Source organism: Schistocerca piceifrons, chromosome 11 (genome assembly GCF_021461385.2).
Source record: "Schistocerca piceifrons isolate TAMUIC-IGC-003096 chromosome 11, iqSchPice1.1, whole genome shotgun sequence".
NCBI lineage: Eukaryota > Metazoa > Arthropoda > Insecta > Orthoptera > Acrididae > Schistocerca > Schistocerca piceifrons.
In genome coordinates this window covers 64,109,441-64,128,311 of record NC_060148.1, presented here as the reverse complement: position 1 = coordinate 64,128,311, position 18,871 = coordinate 64,109,441, and the positions used below count along the sequence as shown (strand labels likewise).

Below are 18,871 nucleotides of genomic sequence, written 5' to 3'. Positions count from 1 at the left end.
TGGCAAGACTGTTGGGATGTTGTCACTATTGCCAACTATACGTTCTGAATTTTTTCCTACCTGTGAGAAGAGATGGTTGCTAATAGAAACTTTTATGAATTGTGAATCACATGCAGTATTCACTTCACTGTAAGAATAATACGAATATAAACATTTTGCCATGTATTCTTTCATGTTTGCTGCTATCTCATTTAAATCCCGTCTGCCTAATAAATTACGAAACTAGAGTGAGACAACAGCAAACGCGGAAGAATATACATATCATGTCATGTTTCTATTCGTATTATTCTTATGCCTAATAGTGATAGTCAGAAATGAAGCACGGCAATTGACTAGATTTGTAAATCTAAGATGACTCTAATTTCTGTGCAGAATGTAATGTAGTAAAAAGGTGTCTGCAAAGATTTTCAAACGGAGAAAAATTTTCACTACGCTCTCGTTCAGAACAGCTATCATACGCAAACTATTATTTGGTTCTTGTTGATCATTATCAAAGAAAGCAGCAGTGTAAGTAACAACAAATAAGTCTCTTGCCATTGTTTTGCTAATGAGACTATTCCTCTCTCTTTTTTAAAATTGTAAGCGGCGGTAGCGCGCACAAAAGCAAGCCATGCCGCGAGCGCCGTCAGGCCATAAACACTCATGATCAGAATGCAACAAACAATGCACGACACAGTACAGTAATGCATTTTCAGCTAAGAGTGACGTAAACACCTATAACAGAGAACGGCACTTATCAGATCAAAGAAAAATAATCATTCAATTCAAACCAGACGAAGCACGTGAAAAAGGAAGGGTACCCGTAAAAATACGGACGGAGCGCCTGACGCATAGCAGTGGCTACCTGGTAAAGCTTAACTGCTAAGCTTACGACTGGAACCAAACTACTGTAGCTGTATCGTCATTCATTTGACCTAAATTGTGTCTCGCATTACAATGGACCAACTTTGTTTCGATTTGGAGGTGCGGCCTAAAACTTCTCTTCAGGTGCGGCTTAGATTCGAGAAATCTTTTTTTTCCCTTGATTTAGAGTCTCATTTTTCAGGGGCGGCTTAGATTCGAGTGCGGCTTAGATTCGAGTAAATACGGTAACCTGCTGTCCCTTCACCCTCACCACCCCAGCCTCCCCTCACCTCCCACTACCTAGATTGCTTGTCACATTTGCTATTGCTTGCAGTCTGGCCTTTGTGGCCATGGTGTGTGTGTGTGTGTGTGTGTGTGTGTGTGTGTGTGAGAGGGGGACTCTATTTCAGGACGAGGCCCCTTTGGCCAAAAGTGTACTTGGTTAGCAGTCTTTTTTGTTGCCTGTCTATGATTCAAAATCCGCACTAAATGGTAGCAATCTATTCTATTACCCTTTTTCTCACTTGGCTCTGCAAGCATTTCCACATCCTGTCAGTGTTATCATGGAGTGCAGCTTTCTTCTCTGGTGACTCGTAAGAAGTGGGAGAGGAAGGACAGGCTGAGTACAGAGCACGGAGTTAGTTCTCTCTCCCCGGCACCCCTTTCTCGTGTGAAACAGCAGATATTGTGCCGAGGCAACGTCACACTGAAATTTGCATTCTAAATAATACAGAAGAAGAGAGTTACACAAAATAATTCTGCTGTCTGCTCACTTTTTTTACACTGGCCATTGTAGTGTTCTATTTAAGAAATTGTTGTAGAGGAACTGGAACTAAATTGTGTTACTTGCTGAGGTTTGTACAGTACACGTGTCCCACCAAAAGAATTTGAACTTGTTTTAAGCTAAATTCAGTTCAGATCATACGTGCTGAGATTTGTTGGGACGGTTGGCCCGACCCAGAAACTGTAAACTGTATGGAGCTCGCATGTCGGCAGATCTCGGACAACAGTTGTGCACGTGCTATTACGTGCACCAGCAGCTGTTTGTTGGTATTCATGGTCAACTAGATGGAGTCGGAGGCCTGACAGACAGTCAGTCGAATCATGGACCAGGACCACTCCGATCTGTTTATCGAGTTGTGTATATGAGAGGACACTGTGCAGTGTGAGAGGGTTCAGATACCTTAGGCAGATGGGTCAGCGGCTGTATTTACCGGTCAGCGTCTCGAGAATGTAGCAGAGGGGCGGAGGAAAGAGAGTGCCGACAGATTGCCGATCCTGCATACTTTTGTGGAAGTGAATGACAAGCTGTTATGGTGCCCAGCCAGAGGACTTGGACGGTTTCTGCAAAGTGGGACATAATGACTGACATTAGTGGTGTATTTCCTAGTTGATGTAGCTCCTTTGTCAGTAGCATAGCGAGGCCTTGTGTTTGTTTGGTGTGCATTTGATTTTGGACACTCGTGCAATATATTTGGAAATTTACATCTCTGTTGGCATTTTTTGGTTCTGACAAATGACATGACGATCCACATCGTAATAGATTGTAAATTGAAGTTCTTCTTTTTTCTTGTAAGTATTCCAGTAGTGTCTGTAGGTACATGGACAATCTGAGGCTGCAAGAAAGTACAGGTATAGTCAATTCATTTCACAGTTTTAATTAACTGTTTTATTCAGCCCGATCAGATTAGGGCCTTCCAACCTTATTCAGGTTGGTCCTGGGGCTATGCGAAACAACAGTTTCGAATTTTGATATTTTGTGTAATTGTTGATCTAATTTAAAAATTAAATATTCAGTTGTAATCTAATTGTGAAGAGAGGAGATGATTTTATGTTAAAAGTTTAACACAATAAGACAAGTATTACTGTTAGAAATGGTGTAATTGTCTTGTGGCAGTGTAACTCGTGGTATGCGAATAACTTGAACAGTATTCATCCAATATTTTGGAATGAGAGCACTTAGCAACTTCTGACAAACTTTATTTGTATTTTCAAACTTTTGCAAATCTTTGTCTGACACACCCTACAAAATGTTGGAAGGAAAAAAGTTTATTGTTCAGTACATTTTAACTGTTAGTGCAATAAAACTTGAGCATCAGGCATAATATTTTAATTTATTCCTTCCTTACTAGTAACTTCATTGGCACCACACTTTCCAGACAGTATCTTCATATATCACTGAATGTGCCATTGTAAGACACAGTTCAGGAGATGGAACATGATAAACATTAAGATGCATGAAAAACTAGCTAGGCGTAAAATATAGCACAAATTAACCAGTTCATATTCATCCAGTGTTACATAATGATAACACTTTCTCAGCAACTTCCGAAAAAGGTTAATCTCAATTCAAAACATTTACTAAGCTGTTTCTCGCTTTCATGCTTAATGTCAAGTATTAAACACGTTAAATCATTTGTAAAGTAGTCAGATATTTGAAGCTGTTTTGTACATAGAAGTTCAGTTCTTTAAAAATTTGGGATTTTAAAAAGTTCTCAGTTTCTACATGTACTTGTGGTTCAGTTATGTAGATCTGAGATATTGTGGTGGTGATAAAAATTATCACTAATGCTAATAATAATAATAATAATAATAATAATAATAAACCCCGTGGAGGCCCGGGAAAAGAATAGGCCTCCGGTATGTTCTGCCAGTCGTAAAAGGCGACGAAAAGAACAAACCACTAATAGGGCTAACCCCCCTTTTAGTGTGATTACTTGATTCAGGACAGAACTAAAGAAGCCTCGGACAAGCGCCGTCATGGTCGGGGACGACGCTTGAACCCTATGCCCGCCCACAATGGTAACGACACTGCTAGCCAACTGGAAAATGATTTAAATCCAAATAGAGGTGTTTTGCAGGATATGCTTCCTGCAACCACCCTAGAAGGAAAACAAAGACAGAGGATGAGATGGTCAGATGAAGTTAATCGACACCTCATGTTTTGTTATTACCAAGCAACAAACCTAGGAACCAACACAACTGGATACAGATCACAAGTATACACAACATTTATTACCAGATACCCGGAATTAAAATTTTTAACAGAACAACGACTAGCTGATCAGATCCGTGTAATAATAAAAAATAACAGGATACCCCAGTCAGAATTAGAAAACATCAAACAACAAGTACAACAAATACTGGAACAAAATAATGTGCAATCAGAAGAAGAAGAAAATGCAGTAATGGACTCAAACATCCCAGAGCAAACAAACAAAGAACAACACGCATCAATTAAACAATCAGAGGAAAACGAAATCTTAAGACAGCCACCAGAACAAGCACAAATAGAACACGAAGTGACACACATGTTAGATATAGAAGAAAAATTTCAGCTGACACATATAGAATACAAGGACACAAATACAGACATTAGACCATTCTTGCATAGACCGCCAAATAACCCACAAGTCGAAACAACAATAAAAACTATCAACACAATCATACACAACAAAATAAATGAAAACATAACTATGGAAGAGTTAAAACTACTGGTTTATATAGGAGCACACACTAGGCAGAGATCAGAACCAACCAACACACAGAAGAAACCCACAAAACCAGCATGGCAACACAGGCTACAGATCAGAATAGAAAAACTGAGAAAAGACATCGGACAGCTAACACAATTTATAAGAAATGAAATGTCAGTATATGTGTCTGTATATGTGTGGATGGATGTGTGTGTGTGTGTGTGTGTGTGTGTGTGTGTGTGTGTGTACCCGTCCTGTGTATGTTTGTGTGTGTATCGACCTGCCAGCACTTTCGTTTTGGTAAGTCACATCATCTTTGTTTTTAGATATATTTTTCCCACGTGGAATGTTTCCCTCTATTATATTCTTATCACAAATTCTTTAACAGTTACATTGCAGACCCATACACATTCCCTGATACACTTTCACATGGAATAACTTATCTGAAACCTAAATATCAAGCAGACCCAGCTAAGTATCGCCCCATAACATGCCTACCAACAATATACAAAATATTAACTTTACTATTACACAGAAATTAGTGACACATACAACACAGAACAAAATTATAAATGAAGAACAAAAAGGCTGTTGCAAAGGAGCACGAGGATGTAAAGAGCAACTGATAATAGATGCAGAGGTGACATGCCAAGCTAAAACTAAACAAGTGTCACTACACTATGCATACATTGATTACCAAAAAGCTTTTGATAGCGTACCCCACTCATGGTTACTACAAATATTGGAAATATACAAAGTGGATCCTAAATTGATACAGTTCCTAAACATAGTAATGAAAAATTGGAAAACCACACTTAATATCCAAACAAATTCAAATAATATCACATCACAGCCAATACAGATTAAGTGTGGAATATACCAAGGAGACTCATTAAGTCCTTTCTGGTTCTGCCTTGCTCTGAACCCACTATCGAACATGCTAAATAATACAAATTATGGATACAATATTACTGGAACATACCCACACAAAATCACACATTTGCTATACATGGATGATCTAAAACTACTGGCAGCAACAAATCAACAACTCAACCAATTACTAAAGATAACAGAAGTATTCAGCAATGATATAAATATGGCTTTTGGAACAGACAAATGTAAGAAAAATAGCATAGTCAAGGGAAAACACACTAAACAGGAAGATTACATATTGGATAACCACAGCGACTGCATAGCGATGGAAAAACAGATGCCTATAAATATCTAGGATACAGACAAAAAATAGGAATAGATAATACAAATATTAAAAAAGAACTAAAAGAAAAATATAGACAAAGACTAACAACAATACTGAAAACAGAATTGACAGCAAGAAACAAGACAAAAGCTATAAATACTTACGCTATATGAATATTGACCTACTCATTTGGAGTAGTGAAATGGAGTAACACAGACCTAGAAGCACTCAATACACTTACACGATCACAATGCCACAAATATAGAATACATCACATACATTCAGCAACAGAAAGATTCACATTAAGCAGAAAGGAAGGAGGAAGGGGATTTATCGACATAAAAAACCTACATTATGGACAGGTAGAGAATTTAAGAAAATTCTTTATAGAACGAGCAGAAACTAGCAAAATACACAAAGCAATCACTCATATAAATACATCGGCTACACCACTGCAATTTCATAACCACTTCTACAACCCTTTAGATCACATAACATCAGCATATACAAAGAAAGTAAATTGGAAAAAGAAAACACTATATGGCAAGCACCCGTATCATCTAACACAGCCACACATCGATCAAGACGCATCCAACACATGCCTAAGAAAAGGCAATATATACAGTGAGACGGAAGGATTCATGATTGCAATACAGGGTCAAACAATAAACACCAGATATTACAATACCACAACAGATAAATGCAGACTTTGCAAACAACAAATAGAAACAGTAGAGCACATCACAAGCGGATGTACAATACTAGCAAATACAGAATACCCCAGAAGACATGACAATGTCGCAAAAATAATACATCAACAGCTTGCCTTACAACATAAACTTTTAAAACAACACGTTCCTACATACAAGTATACACCACAAAATGTACCGGAGAATGATGAATACAAATTATACTGGAACAGAACCATTATAACAGATAAAACAACGCCACACAACAAACCTGACATCATACTCACCAATAAAAAGAAGAAATTAACACAACTAATCGAAATATCCATACCCAATACAACAAATATACAAAAGAAAACAGGAGAAAAAATTGAAAAATACATCCAACTGGCTGAGGAAGTCAAAGACATGTGGCATCAGGATAAAGTTGACATCATACCAATTATACTATCAACTACAGGAGTCATACCACACAATATCCACCAGTACATCAATGCAATACAGCTACATCCAAAGATATATATACAACTACAGAAATCCGTAATTATTGATACATGTTCAATTACCCGAAAGTTCCTAAATGCAATATAACACATACTGTACAGTTAAAAGGAAATGACGCTTGATCAAGGTCCGCGTCACTCCATTTTTAACCGGACTTAACGTCTGAGAAAGTGAAGGAAATAATAATAATAATGGCAAAGAATTAGCCCTGATTGAAGCCAACAACAGAAAGCTTCTGAAGGTACAGCAAATTATGAATCGATGCCAGAAAGCTGTAGTTCAGTGCTGGACTGTCAGCTTGTGCAATAATGCGTTGCAGGAGAAGATCGGAGGCAAAAAATAGTAAGGAAAAGACCCAATCTTGGCTGACCAGTGGAACACTGAAGAAGAAAACTGGAATCATTCTTTCTGTGCAGAAGACCAAGCTATCGGAATGAATGCCATCAAATCCAGAATAATCAAGAAATTGGCAAAAGATCCGAAGTGTGAAGAAGCTGATGAAACAATTTATCATGTCTTCTGCTGTTCCAAAAGGATTCCTCAGGCCAGTTTAGAAGTACAGGCACAGTGATGTGCCACAAATGATACAGAGGAACTAGGCCACAATTACCATCTGCTGCTGGCAAGAAATTAGTGGTACAAAGAGCCAGAGAAAGTTTTAGAAAATGAATTTTCCAAATTACTGTGATAATCAAAATTTTGGACAGATTGAATGCTGGAACACATTACACCAGGCATCACAGCTGTGGAGAAGGGTGAACAGTAAATGATTGACATTGCTGTCCCAGCTGATTGCAGAATTGGTGAGAAATAGCTGGTACAACTTGGCAGGTATTTGTGCTTTATGAAAATACAACTACAGCAACTGTGGTGTAAACCAGAGAATGAAGTCCCAGTGGTTTGTAGCATATGCAGTAGTTCAGGAGATCTTGGTGGGCTTTTGAAGATCAATGATATTAATAAAATATACATCTGACAACTACAAAAAAGGAAATTTACTGAGATCTGCAGAAATACCTGCAGCTACAGCATGCAGTCATAAATGGTTGGGTATTGTCAGACTGACACACACACACACACACACACACACACACACACCTCCAGCATTTCCGGCCAGAGATGCTGCTGTGTGTGTGGGTGTGTGGGTGTGTGGGTGTGTGGGTGTGTGGGTGGGTGTGGGTGTGGGTAGTTTTTTTTTTTTTTTAAAAACTGATGAAGGTTGTGGCTGAAAGCTTTATGTAAGTGTCTTTTAATTGTTCCTGTCTGCAACTTGATGTGTCTTTACAGTAAGTAGCAATCTGTCTTTTCCTACATTGTTGATATTACCTCCATGAGTCTCCATTGTTTAATAACAAACATTGGTAATAATAGTGAAATTGGTTTAGCTCTTTTGAAGCTGTGTTTAATGCCATTAGAAACAGAATGGATAATGACAGAAGATGGGAGTGACAGAGTAGCTGTTCAGAAATAAGTTTATATGAAGACTCAAATGAAGAATGAAAATTTGTACCAAAGCCAAGATTCGAACCTGGGTGTCCTGTACAGTTGGCAGATGTGCTGCCAGGCGGGGTAGCCACACGGTCTGAGGTGCCTTGTCACTGTGTGGCTCCCCTCTGTCAGAGGTTCGAGTCCTCCCTTGGACATGGGTTGTGTGTGTGTTGTCCATAGTGTAAGTTAGTTAAAGGTAGATTAAGTAGTGTGTAGGCTTAGTGACTGAGCAGTTTGGTCCCATAAGACCTTACCACAAATTTCCAATTTGCAGATGTGCTAACCAGTACACCACCCTGGCACAGTAGCTTTGCACGACTGCACAGACTACCCTAGCACACCTCCGTCTTCAAGCCAAATTCCCTTTCACTCCTCAGTGCACTTGGTTTTCCCCTTAAACTCGAACAGCTTTGTAGAGGCTCTCCAACTATGTTGGAATAGCATCTTGGCATCATATGAAATGGATAATCCTGCCTGAAATGCAGGCGTAGGTGCTTTGACCAAATGAAGCTATTTGGTTCCAGAGACGTTTTCAAATCTCGGACATCTGTTACGTATATATGCAAACTGAAGCAATGAATTAAAATTTGTAAAAGGCTGGGATTTGAATACATTTTCATTGGTAGCTGCAGTTTGCCTGCATGCATCATCGCGTTTGAGACTTGAAAAGGCATCTGGAACCAAATAGTATCATTGGTTCAGAAAGATCAGATGGTTTAGAGGTATGTGTAGGTGGGGGAGGTGTGGAGGAGAGGTGGTCTTTGTAGAGGGGGGAGGTGTGGGTGGAGGAAGGTGCTGGCGCGGGGGGGGGGGGGGGGGTTGTGACTAAAGTGAACTGCGGAAGACATGCATGTCAAAGAAGAGAGAACTATGGTGGTAAAGGGACCATTAACTGTCTTTTAAGCCAGGAAGGAGATTTTTGGTGAAGATCAGTCCAAATTTAGGTTCCCAATATACAAATTGTTTGAGACATTGGCTGTGTTACTCAGTGCTGTAGTGAAAATTTTGATTTGGGCGGGGGGGGGGGGGGGGGGGAGGGAGAGAGAGAATTTCCTTTACACTGTTTGGGCACTAGCATTACAAAAAATGACATTTTGTTAGGCATGGCTTAGAAAATGGGGAGAGACAGAAAAGTAGCCCAGAACATTGGCTCAATGGAGACTTACTGGATGTGATGAGGAGGAGACTGACTGCTGGCGACTGCACTCATTGCATTGGACAGCATTTCAATAGCCCCATTTCTCCTGGGCATTGCTGCTTCTGTGTCATCCAATTCAGACAGAGTCAAGTCGCGACTTGTTTAACTGCGTAAATTTGAACATTGTGACTCTCTTCATGGGGTTTGGAATTAAGTGGGCATTCTGGGGTAGATGTTCTGTCTAACATCCTTTGTTCTTCTCGCAGACACAACAAATGTTTGACTCCATACGTGGTCCAAATGTTCCAGGCTGCCTCTGTCACACATCTGCTGAACTCGTTCAGAAAAATAAGTCAGAATTATTTTGATTCCTCCACTTGGCACTCCACTTTCTGGTGTCCATAACGCCACTTGCTTTTTTTTTTTTTTTTTTTTTTTTTTTTTTCCCCAGGTGACCGTATGTAAAATCAAATAGCAACAGTGAACTACAAATGAAAAATGTCAGTCAATAAATAAACTCAAAGCAACTCGAATACCAATGTGCAAAACAAAGATGCTATGAACTTGTGCACCAACGTAATAGTAAAAAGATGAGTTTCACAGTAGCAAAGATGAAAATGTGCTCGTACTTTAGGTACCCATTTCACAGCCCATGTTACCAAACATTTTCATCTTGTTTTGGTCCAGACTACCACCTTTCAAAATGTGGTACACATTTTTAACATCCCATATAGACAATGTGTTACAAAAGGAACTGAGAAAAGAGAAAGAAAGTATTTATGCTGGGAGTGGGACTGTAGCAAGTGCAAGTATTGCACCTCACTATGTCTGACACTGCCAACAAGCACAGGTATTAAAGTGTCTGCCGCTGGCAGGTGGACGAGGAGCGCATCCGCCTGGAGAAGCTGGCGGAGTCGCTGGTGTCATGCGAGGACGACGAGTCGCAGGAACAGCTGCTGGACGTGTACGAGCGGCTGGACGACCTGTCGGCGGACACGGCGGAGGCGCGTGCCGCCTGGATCCTGCACGGTCTCGGCTTCTCGCCCGACATGCAGCGGAAGCGCACGCGCGACTTCAGTGGAGGCTGGCGCATGCGCATCGCACTGGCCCGCGCCCTGTATGTGACACCGCACCTGCTACTGCTGGACGAGCCGACCAACCATCTTGACTTGGACGCCTGCGTCTGGCTCGAGGAGGAACTCAAGTCGTGAGTAGTGCGAGGGTGTGGGCTCTGTCACTAGGAGCAGGTGGGACTGTTCGTTTATTACGAGCCGGTTCTCAAGTTGTTTCCTCTGTTGTGCTTTTCGTATTATACCTGTGTGCCCCAGGAGGAATGGTCAGTATTCAGAGATATGAGAACACTCGTGTGAAGGAAAAAACTTGTGGACTTGTACCCTATTCCAAATGGTGTTCAAAACTAGGACATTAATGTATATTTGTTTTTGGGCTAGTGCTGTGTAGATAACATGCCGTACCCACCCAACCTCTTTGATGATATATTGTAGCCCAACCTAGATCGTTGCTGTAAAGCTCTTTGCGTGGACTGTCTTTCTGTTATTAAACTAGCCTGTTAAATACACAGTTGTCTGCGGTGTGTTGAGAGTCAAGTTGTGCTCTAGGGATTGGGATTGTACTAGAGAGAAGCATCGGTTAACTATTTGTACATGTGTTCGCTAAAGTGCCACACATCTACACTAACAAAGAATATGCAGATATGGTGTACATTTATGGGTTTTGTGACAGTGCTCCTACTGCTGTGGAATTATGTCGGCTGCACTTTCCGACACATCGGAATCCTGATTATAGAGTATTTACTAGAGTTTTCAGCACATTTCGTGTCACTTCTTCCTCCAAGTACCCATTTTTCTTATACATATATATATAATAGAGGGAAACATTCCACATGGGAAAAATTATATATAAAAACAAAGATGAGGTGACTTACCGAACGAAAGCGCTGGCAGGTCGATAGACACACAAACATACACACAAAATTCTAGCTTTCGCAACCAACGATTGCCTCATCAGGAAAGAGGGAAGGAGAGGGAAAGATGAAAGAATGTGGGTTTTGAGGGGAGGGTAAGGAGTCATTCCAATCCCGGGAGCGGAAAGACTTACCTTAGGGGGGAAAAAAGGACAGGTATACACTCGCTCGCTCGCGCTGCGCGCGCGCACACACACACACACACACACACACACACACACACACACACACACACACACACACACACACATATCCATCAACACATACAGACACAAGCAGACATATTTAAATATAAGCTAGAATTTTGTGTGTATGTTTGTGTTTGTTTGTGTGTCTATCGACCTGCCAGCGCTTTCGTTCGGTAAGTCACCTCATCTTTGTTTTTAGGTATATTTTTCCCATGTGGAATGTTTCCCTCTATTAATATATATATATAATGATTATAATTGAGGGAAACATTCCACGTAGGAAAAATATATCTAAAATCAAAGACGATGTGACTTACCAAATGAAAGTGCTGGCAGGTCGACAGACACACAAACAAACACATACACACAAAATTCAAGCTTTCGCAACAAACTGTTGCCTCATCAGGAAAGAGGGAAGGAGAGGGAAAGACGAAAGGAAGTGGGTTTTAAGGGAGAGGGTAAGGAGTCATTCCAATCCCGGGAGCGGAAAGACTTACCTTAGGGGAAAAAAAGGACAAGTATACACTCGCACACACACTCATATCCATCCGCACATACACAGACACAAGCAGACATATTTAAATATATTTTATCCACTTTATATTATGAAATTGTAATATTTAGGAGCATTGTTATTAAAGTTAACTCATAAAATTTTCGTATATAGGCTAGTGACTATAGTCTTTGACAGTGGTAAAGTTTGTAATTTTATGTTCAGATTGTGATTTCACATTCACCTCAGGCAAGAGGCCTGGTAGTATTTGTGTTTCAAGGATGATATCCGCCTTCCACCTATGCATTTGGCCATTAGACCTTCCAAGACATTTACAAATTGTGGGGAAATGACAAATTGTGGTTTCCCTCAACATGGCTTGCCTAAATGGCCTCCCAAGACTCCAGTGAAGAGTGTGTTACAGTAGTGTCAGTCTCTCTGATTATGAATTACTACTATATATGTTATGCAGAAATTAAATTATGTTGAAAACCTGAAGTAACAATTGAGCAGCACTGGCAAGGAGATGTCCGCAGTTGTGGGATTGACTTTGTGAAATAATCTGTATTATGATGCATGTTAAGCTCCATGGAATCATACCCTACAACAGTTCACCCTGGTGGATGTCAAATATTTAATGTTTTTACTGGTGCTTCTTAAGAATTGTCAGCTTTCTGAATCAAATATTTAGCGGTTTGCATTTTTTGAAAAAATGCAGATTTTAACCAAAATACTGCTCTGATCAAGTTGGGGCTTGTAACTTTTGTGATGTACAATTTCATATTCCAGGGTGTATACGACCCAGGACAACCAGGAGATCCGGGAAAAGCCCGTGAATTTTTTCATTCGGGAGAAAACCGGGAAGAACTTGGGATTTTTTAGAATTCCGGGAATTTAGTTTTAGTTTTCAGTTAAAAATTTCGTGATTTTGATTGGTAAGAAATGATGCTCTAACAAATAATTTTACTTTAGACCGCTGCAGCAATAAAACATAAACATTGGAAAGAAAACCGAAATAAACTTAAGTTGCAAAGGAAATGCGCCATTTCCAATGACAAATGACAGCGCACACAAAGTGCCTGCCAACACCAAAATGTGTCGAAGGTTTTAGGACGAAGACTATGCAATACTTAATAACAACAAACTGCTTCTGATTACTGTGAGGTCACAACGGTTTGCACTAGATTCGTTTGAGCAGTTGCCAGGGGGCTTGTGCGCATGCGCAGTTGATTCACATATGAGCAGAACCTGCTCCCGCTTATGGCTATTTAAAGTATGGCTGTTAGCTGTATCAACTGTAGCAACAAGCATTCACACACAGCTGGAAAAATTCTTCTGGTGAGTCCAAGATGCCAAATTCGCGCATGCGCAGAGTGGTTTAACTAGCAGTGGAGGGGAGGGTAGTCTCCATGTGACCCATCTTTAGATTTAGTGATTTTGCTGTTTCTTCTTTGTTGACAACTCTCACGTCAAATGAAAACAAAATGAATTTCTGTGGCCGAGAGCTAGCAAGTGAATTAAAATGGTTATTACAAAAGACTGAAATTTTATTAGTTTCAGTTTCCTGATTTTATTTTAATTCCAGGTTTTTGGCAGTCAAGCATTAATTGCTTTTCAGAATACTGAAGTAATTTTTGTTGATTTGCTAAAAAAAATGTGGCTTTTATTAATCTTTCTGGCAGAGGCAGTCTATTTATTTGAAACGAAGTGTTTTATTCCACAGTATTGGCTGGTGTCAACTGTTTGCTGAATTACAAGTGCCTGTGTTTATCCCCTGGCTCATGTGGTGTTATGCTATAATAAAGAACCAAACATTAGATACTGGTACTCCAAGGAAATTTTCAGCCCGAAAACCACACTGAAAAGCTTAACATCAGTTTGGGGGCTATTTCTTTGTGAATCTGGACATATGAATATGCACTTTCCGCCGAATTAAGCATTTTAGTCTGGTTTACGAAATTCCGATGCTCTTGGAGTACCCTCTGATATTCTGTTTCATTTACGACGTAATATAAGATCTCTTACTGCTATATAGGTATGAACGTGTAGGCTTCCTACATCATTGTAGCTGCACACGCGCAGTAACACCGTTTTCTGGTGCTGTCTGACAACTGCTGAAATGAATTCTAACATGTTGCGGGAAAATACTGTTAATGGTGGTTGAAAAACGTTAACTTTAAAAATAAATTTCATTTTACGCAAGATGAATTATGTTACGTTTGCGGATGTGCTTTGAATTTCTTAAATCACGGAGCGTTTGATTCTCATTTAAAGCTTAACACTGTGACTGCCAACCACTTAGCAGAATTTCGTGCCTAGACGTTTAAGTTTACTAGCACCTTTGTGTGATGTATATTAAAGTGTAACACGTGCAAAAAAGACTAGCATTATATGTGAAAGCTTTTCTTGTAGCTACACCGTGTGTATTAATCTAAATCATTAACTTTTCATATTTGTGTGTTCGCGCCACTGAACAGTGATGTTGGTTGCTGTTTGTACGTCGTGTCGTTTGCTCCAAAGATCTGCTATCATCGGTTGGTGAGATCACGTGACGTCAGCTATGATTGGCTTACTAAAGCGCATCGCCGTCTTGGTTTCAATGCGTCGGAAACTAATGTGTTGTGTTTGGTGGAAGAAATATATACTTTCGTAATACGAAAATATGCAGTGTACATGCTGCTGCACATGAAACACCTTTCAAAATGATTCTTTTTTTAGGAGGGAGGGGGGGGGGGGGGAGAGGGAAGTGCCGGGAAGTTCTACACAGGTGTATAAAATCTGAACCATTCAAAGGGTTTCTAAATTTTATGGTTCAGAGAGGAAGTATTCTGTCACCTAACACAGAAAAAGTGTCTTTTCACCCGGGACAGTGTGTTCTTTTACTGGGACATCTGAGAAAAATCTGGGAATTTTTTTCTATGTCCACGTATACACCCTGTATCCTGATCAGTTTTTAGCTTTGTAGTTTAATTATTCAGCACCATTTAAATTTTTCTTAAAATCATATTTTGCTTAACATATTCATTTGATCATCCTGAGACTTTGCAACGTTAACATTAATGTACTTAATCATACACTTATGAATTTTTAATTTCACTCTTCAATTATGGTGCAATCGTTTGCGTGTTAAGCACATGCACGTTATGACGACGTGACGCTGATAGTAGTGAACTGGGCACACTCGCTCGCCTCCATACCTCTTACAACGGTACAGCACTAGTTTCGCCACAGTGACTCACATAGGAAAATTAGAGAGAACTTTGGAGAAAACAAAAGGAGCTGTACGAATATCGAGAGCTCGGATCACAATGCAGTACTGAGTGAAGAAGGGAAGACTGAAAGGTGGAAGGACTGTATGGAAGGCCTGTAAAAAGGAAACGAACATGAATCCAATATTATGTTAATATGGAGGTGGTATCTGTTCTTTTGGACATGTCTGAAAGAACAGATACCATCTTCACATAGATAAGGCTTACTGGCCAATGATCTTCTTCTGTGCGGATGCACTCATATTGCCCGAACTCTTACGGGAATCGGTAGACTGACTGCTACAAGTAATGAGTATAGTGGGTAGGGGCACTACTAATGTAGCGTGTGCACTATAAGTTGGAAGTGTGGGTCTCAGGGGGAGCGTGCCAGAGGTAAGGCCGGTATTACACAATCAAATTTCTTTGTCAAAGATTTGATCAAATATTCCATCAAATACGTTTGACAAAGATCTTTGACGTAGCGCTAGAAGGGATATTACATGGTCATCATATTTTTCGTCAAAGTTCAAGATGGCTGACAACAACAACAACAACAACAACAACAACTTGTTATTAACCGCAGTAGTTGCATGTACCACAGTTGCACTGTGTGCACATGCGGAGGAGAAGCGAGGGGAAAAAAAAGGAAACATCCACGTGGGTGAAGCCGTGGGTTTTACGACGACACGATAAAAGCATTCAACAAAACTTGTTACGTGAGCTTATAGTGGAGGACGTCAAGTGGTACATCAATTACTTAAGAATGGATGAGCATACATTTCTGTATGTGCTCAATGAAGTGTATCCTTATATCACAAAGCACAATATTCACTTAAGAACTGCTACATCTGCAGAAGACAGGCTCACTGTAACTCAGACTCCTTCCAACAGGAGAGGGTTGGGTTGGGTTAGGTTAGGTTAGGTGAGGTGTGGTCTGGTCAGGTCAGATCAGGTTTCCAATCTTCTTAATCTATTTTTGTATTCAGCATGCCTCACGTTGTAAAGCGCCTCATCAGCTTCATACATCTCTATTAATTTTGTAGTTGTCGGCACACATCAATTGTATTTACAGGCAAAGTTCATAAAATCACAACAGACTACAGAATGCTGCAGCGATGCTAGCGCTCCACGTGGTAACATATCACATTGCAGTGAACAGAAGACAAGCGACTTCTTTGATCAAATCTACAGCGAAGCCCTAGATTTGATCAAATATTGGACGACATTTGACAAAGTTCCCTATTACACCATCAAATATCTTTGACAAAGATATTTGATAGAGTAATACCGGCCTAAGACCCTGTAGTCGCACTATCCTGTGTGTCCTCGCTGGCTCAGTCGGATAGAGTATCCTCCATGTAAGCAGGAGATACTGGGTTAGAGTCTCGGTCGGGGCACACTTTTCATTTCAACTGCCCCCGTTGATATTTATCAATGCCTGCAAGCAACTAAAGGTCTGGATTTCATTGTAATTTCAATGTTGTGTAAGTTGATGAATATGAAATGGGAGATTTGATACTACAAAAATTTGACAGAGCTTTGAAAGATGCAAGTCAAAATTAGGTCCTTGGAGTAATTATTGATATAATTGGAGAACTTACCATGACAAAACTACTTCACGCAGTTTGCAAGATACGTGAGATGGGGGATATACTCTTGGACTTCAACAAGAAAATAATAATTCCACTTCCAAAGAAAAGTGCTGACAGGCGTAATAGGGAAGTGTCAGTTTAAGAAATTATAGGTACAAAATACTGACTGAAATTATTTTCAGAAGAAGGGAAAACTGTGAGAAGCTAACGTCTGGGAAGATGGATTGGGGTTCCGGAGAGAGGCAATACTGATCCCCACATGTAGCCTTGTACAGTAGTGAAGTGTGGATGATAAACAGTTGTGACATAAAGAGAGAGTAGAAGTCTTTGAAATGTGATACTACAGGAGACTGCTGAGGTAACCAATGACGAGGTACTGAATGAAACTGGGGATAAAAGAGATATAAGGAAAAGTTAGTTCGGTAATGGAGGGAAGTGTGAGGTGTAAAAATTGTAGAGGGAGACCAATGTTTGATCACAGTAAGCAGGTTGAAGTGGGTGTGAGCTGCAGCACGTAAGCCGAGATATAGGGGCCTGTGCAGGATAAACTAGTGTGGGGAGATGTATCAACCAGTGTGTGCACTGAAGGTCACAATACCAGTGTAAATTGTAGGTATTGGTAAATAAAATACAGTGTCATTTTTGTTGTGTAAATGTTGGTATTCCTCAATCTGTGGACAGAGGCCAACTTAATGTGGTTGGCTTAAATTTTGCGTCTCTGCCAAACAAGTTGTAACATGCTACTATTTACATTCAATTGTGAGGTTTATTTCAATGTGACTTTCCCTCACTTCTTCCACAGAACTCATATTTACTGAGGAGTGTGGTAAATTGGTTAAGACAGTGGTTTCCATTGGAGCAACTGGAGTCCAAACCCCTACCTTGGCACCTTCATTTAAACAATTTTTGTACAATTCACAGTAATATGTTTGTAGGTTTCCCCAAATAGATTGAAGTGAATGCCACAGTAGTTGGTCTTGAGAATACATGGACGTTCTCATCCCGCCAACTGTAGCAGGTGTTGTACCGTGCCCTGTCGGGCCATCTATGCCTTGTGCTCCACCCTCCTTCCTTCTTTATTAAAGTTAATTTTTTTGCAAATGTTAACGAGAGATGTGTAACTGAAAGTCCTGATGTGTGTGTATCACTTTTTACAGGTACAAGCGAATCCTGGTGATAATCTCACACTCTCAAGACTTCCTGAATGGTGTGTGTACCAACATTATCCACTTAGACAAGAAGAAATTAAAGTATTACACGGTGAGTAGTTTTTTTTTTTTTTTTTCACTGCACATATTCAGACTCATTTGACTCACTGTAGTGGGACCTGAGACACAAGTATGTCCGAATGTGTGCAGTACTGGATGTGCTCCTCCAGGCACTCATAGGATGGATACTGTTTAGAGTGTTCGCTGTACCACTCGGATACTGACTGCTGCTGTCGTGTCCGAACTCTCAGACGGGGTGAGGGCAGATTGTCGATGCCTCATTTACCAGTCACTTTTGATGAGTTGCAGACTTTCTTCTCTGTCTGTGATCTGTTAATCTTAACACAGAGCTCTTGGGGCTGATTTGTGAGAGGAAAGTTGATTTTGAGTGGTCTCGCAATCGTCAGTCTCTCCTGAGCTCGCACTGGAGGTAGAGAAAAGGTGTAGTGTATCTGAACAGAACTACTTTACCCTCTTCAGTACCACTGATAAAATAAGTAAGGAAAAATGTTTCTGTTTTGGATTTTATTGTTGTTAAGCTTAGTTACATTCTAAATAAGAGGATCATTTTTAACGTAAAACAGTGCGTCCTGTCACGTGATGTCCATCCACGGTCGGCCACACTTGGCCAGTCTCTAACTGTGCCACCATTACATTTCACATCTCTGCCGGTGTTGATTATACTGCTTCATTTGTCACCATGTCGATCAGCAATCCTGCCGATTGTGAAGCACACTCAGTAATTTGGTTCTTAAATGTGAAACTAGTTCATCCTGCTGAAATTCACTGGTTCAAGAATGGCATAGGAGTAATAGCCTCAGA

The 18,871-nt window shown here is 40.2% G+C and overlaps 1 protein-coding gene across 2 annotated transcripts in view; it reads left to right on the top strand.

Annotated features, from left to right (window-relative positions):
• Window positions 1-18,871, top strand: part of LOC124720000 (ATP-binding cassette sub-family F member 2) — a 93,092-nt gene that overhangs the window by 14,619 nt on the left and 59,602 nt on the right. For both annotated transcript variants that reach the window (XM_047245231.1, XM_047245230.1), the window contains exons 5-6: window positions 10,212-10,543; window positions 17,999-18,101. In XM_047245231.1, coding sequence (XP_047101187.1) covers window positions 10,212-10,543; window positions 17,999-18,101 — 435 coding nt within the window. The remainder of the gene's footprint in view (window positions 1-10,211; window positions 10,544-17,998; window positions 18,102-18,871) is intronic.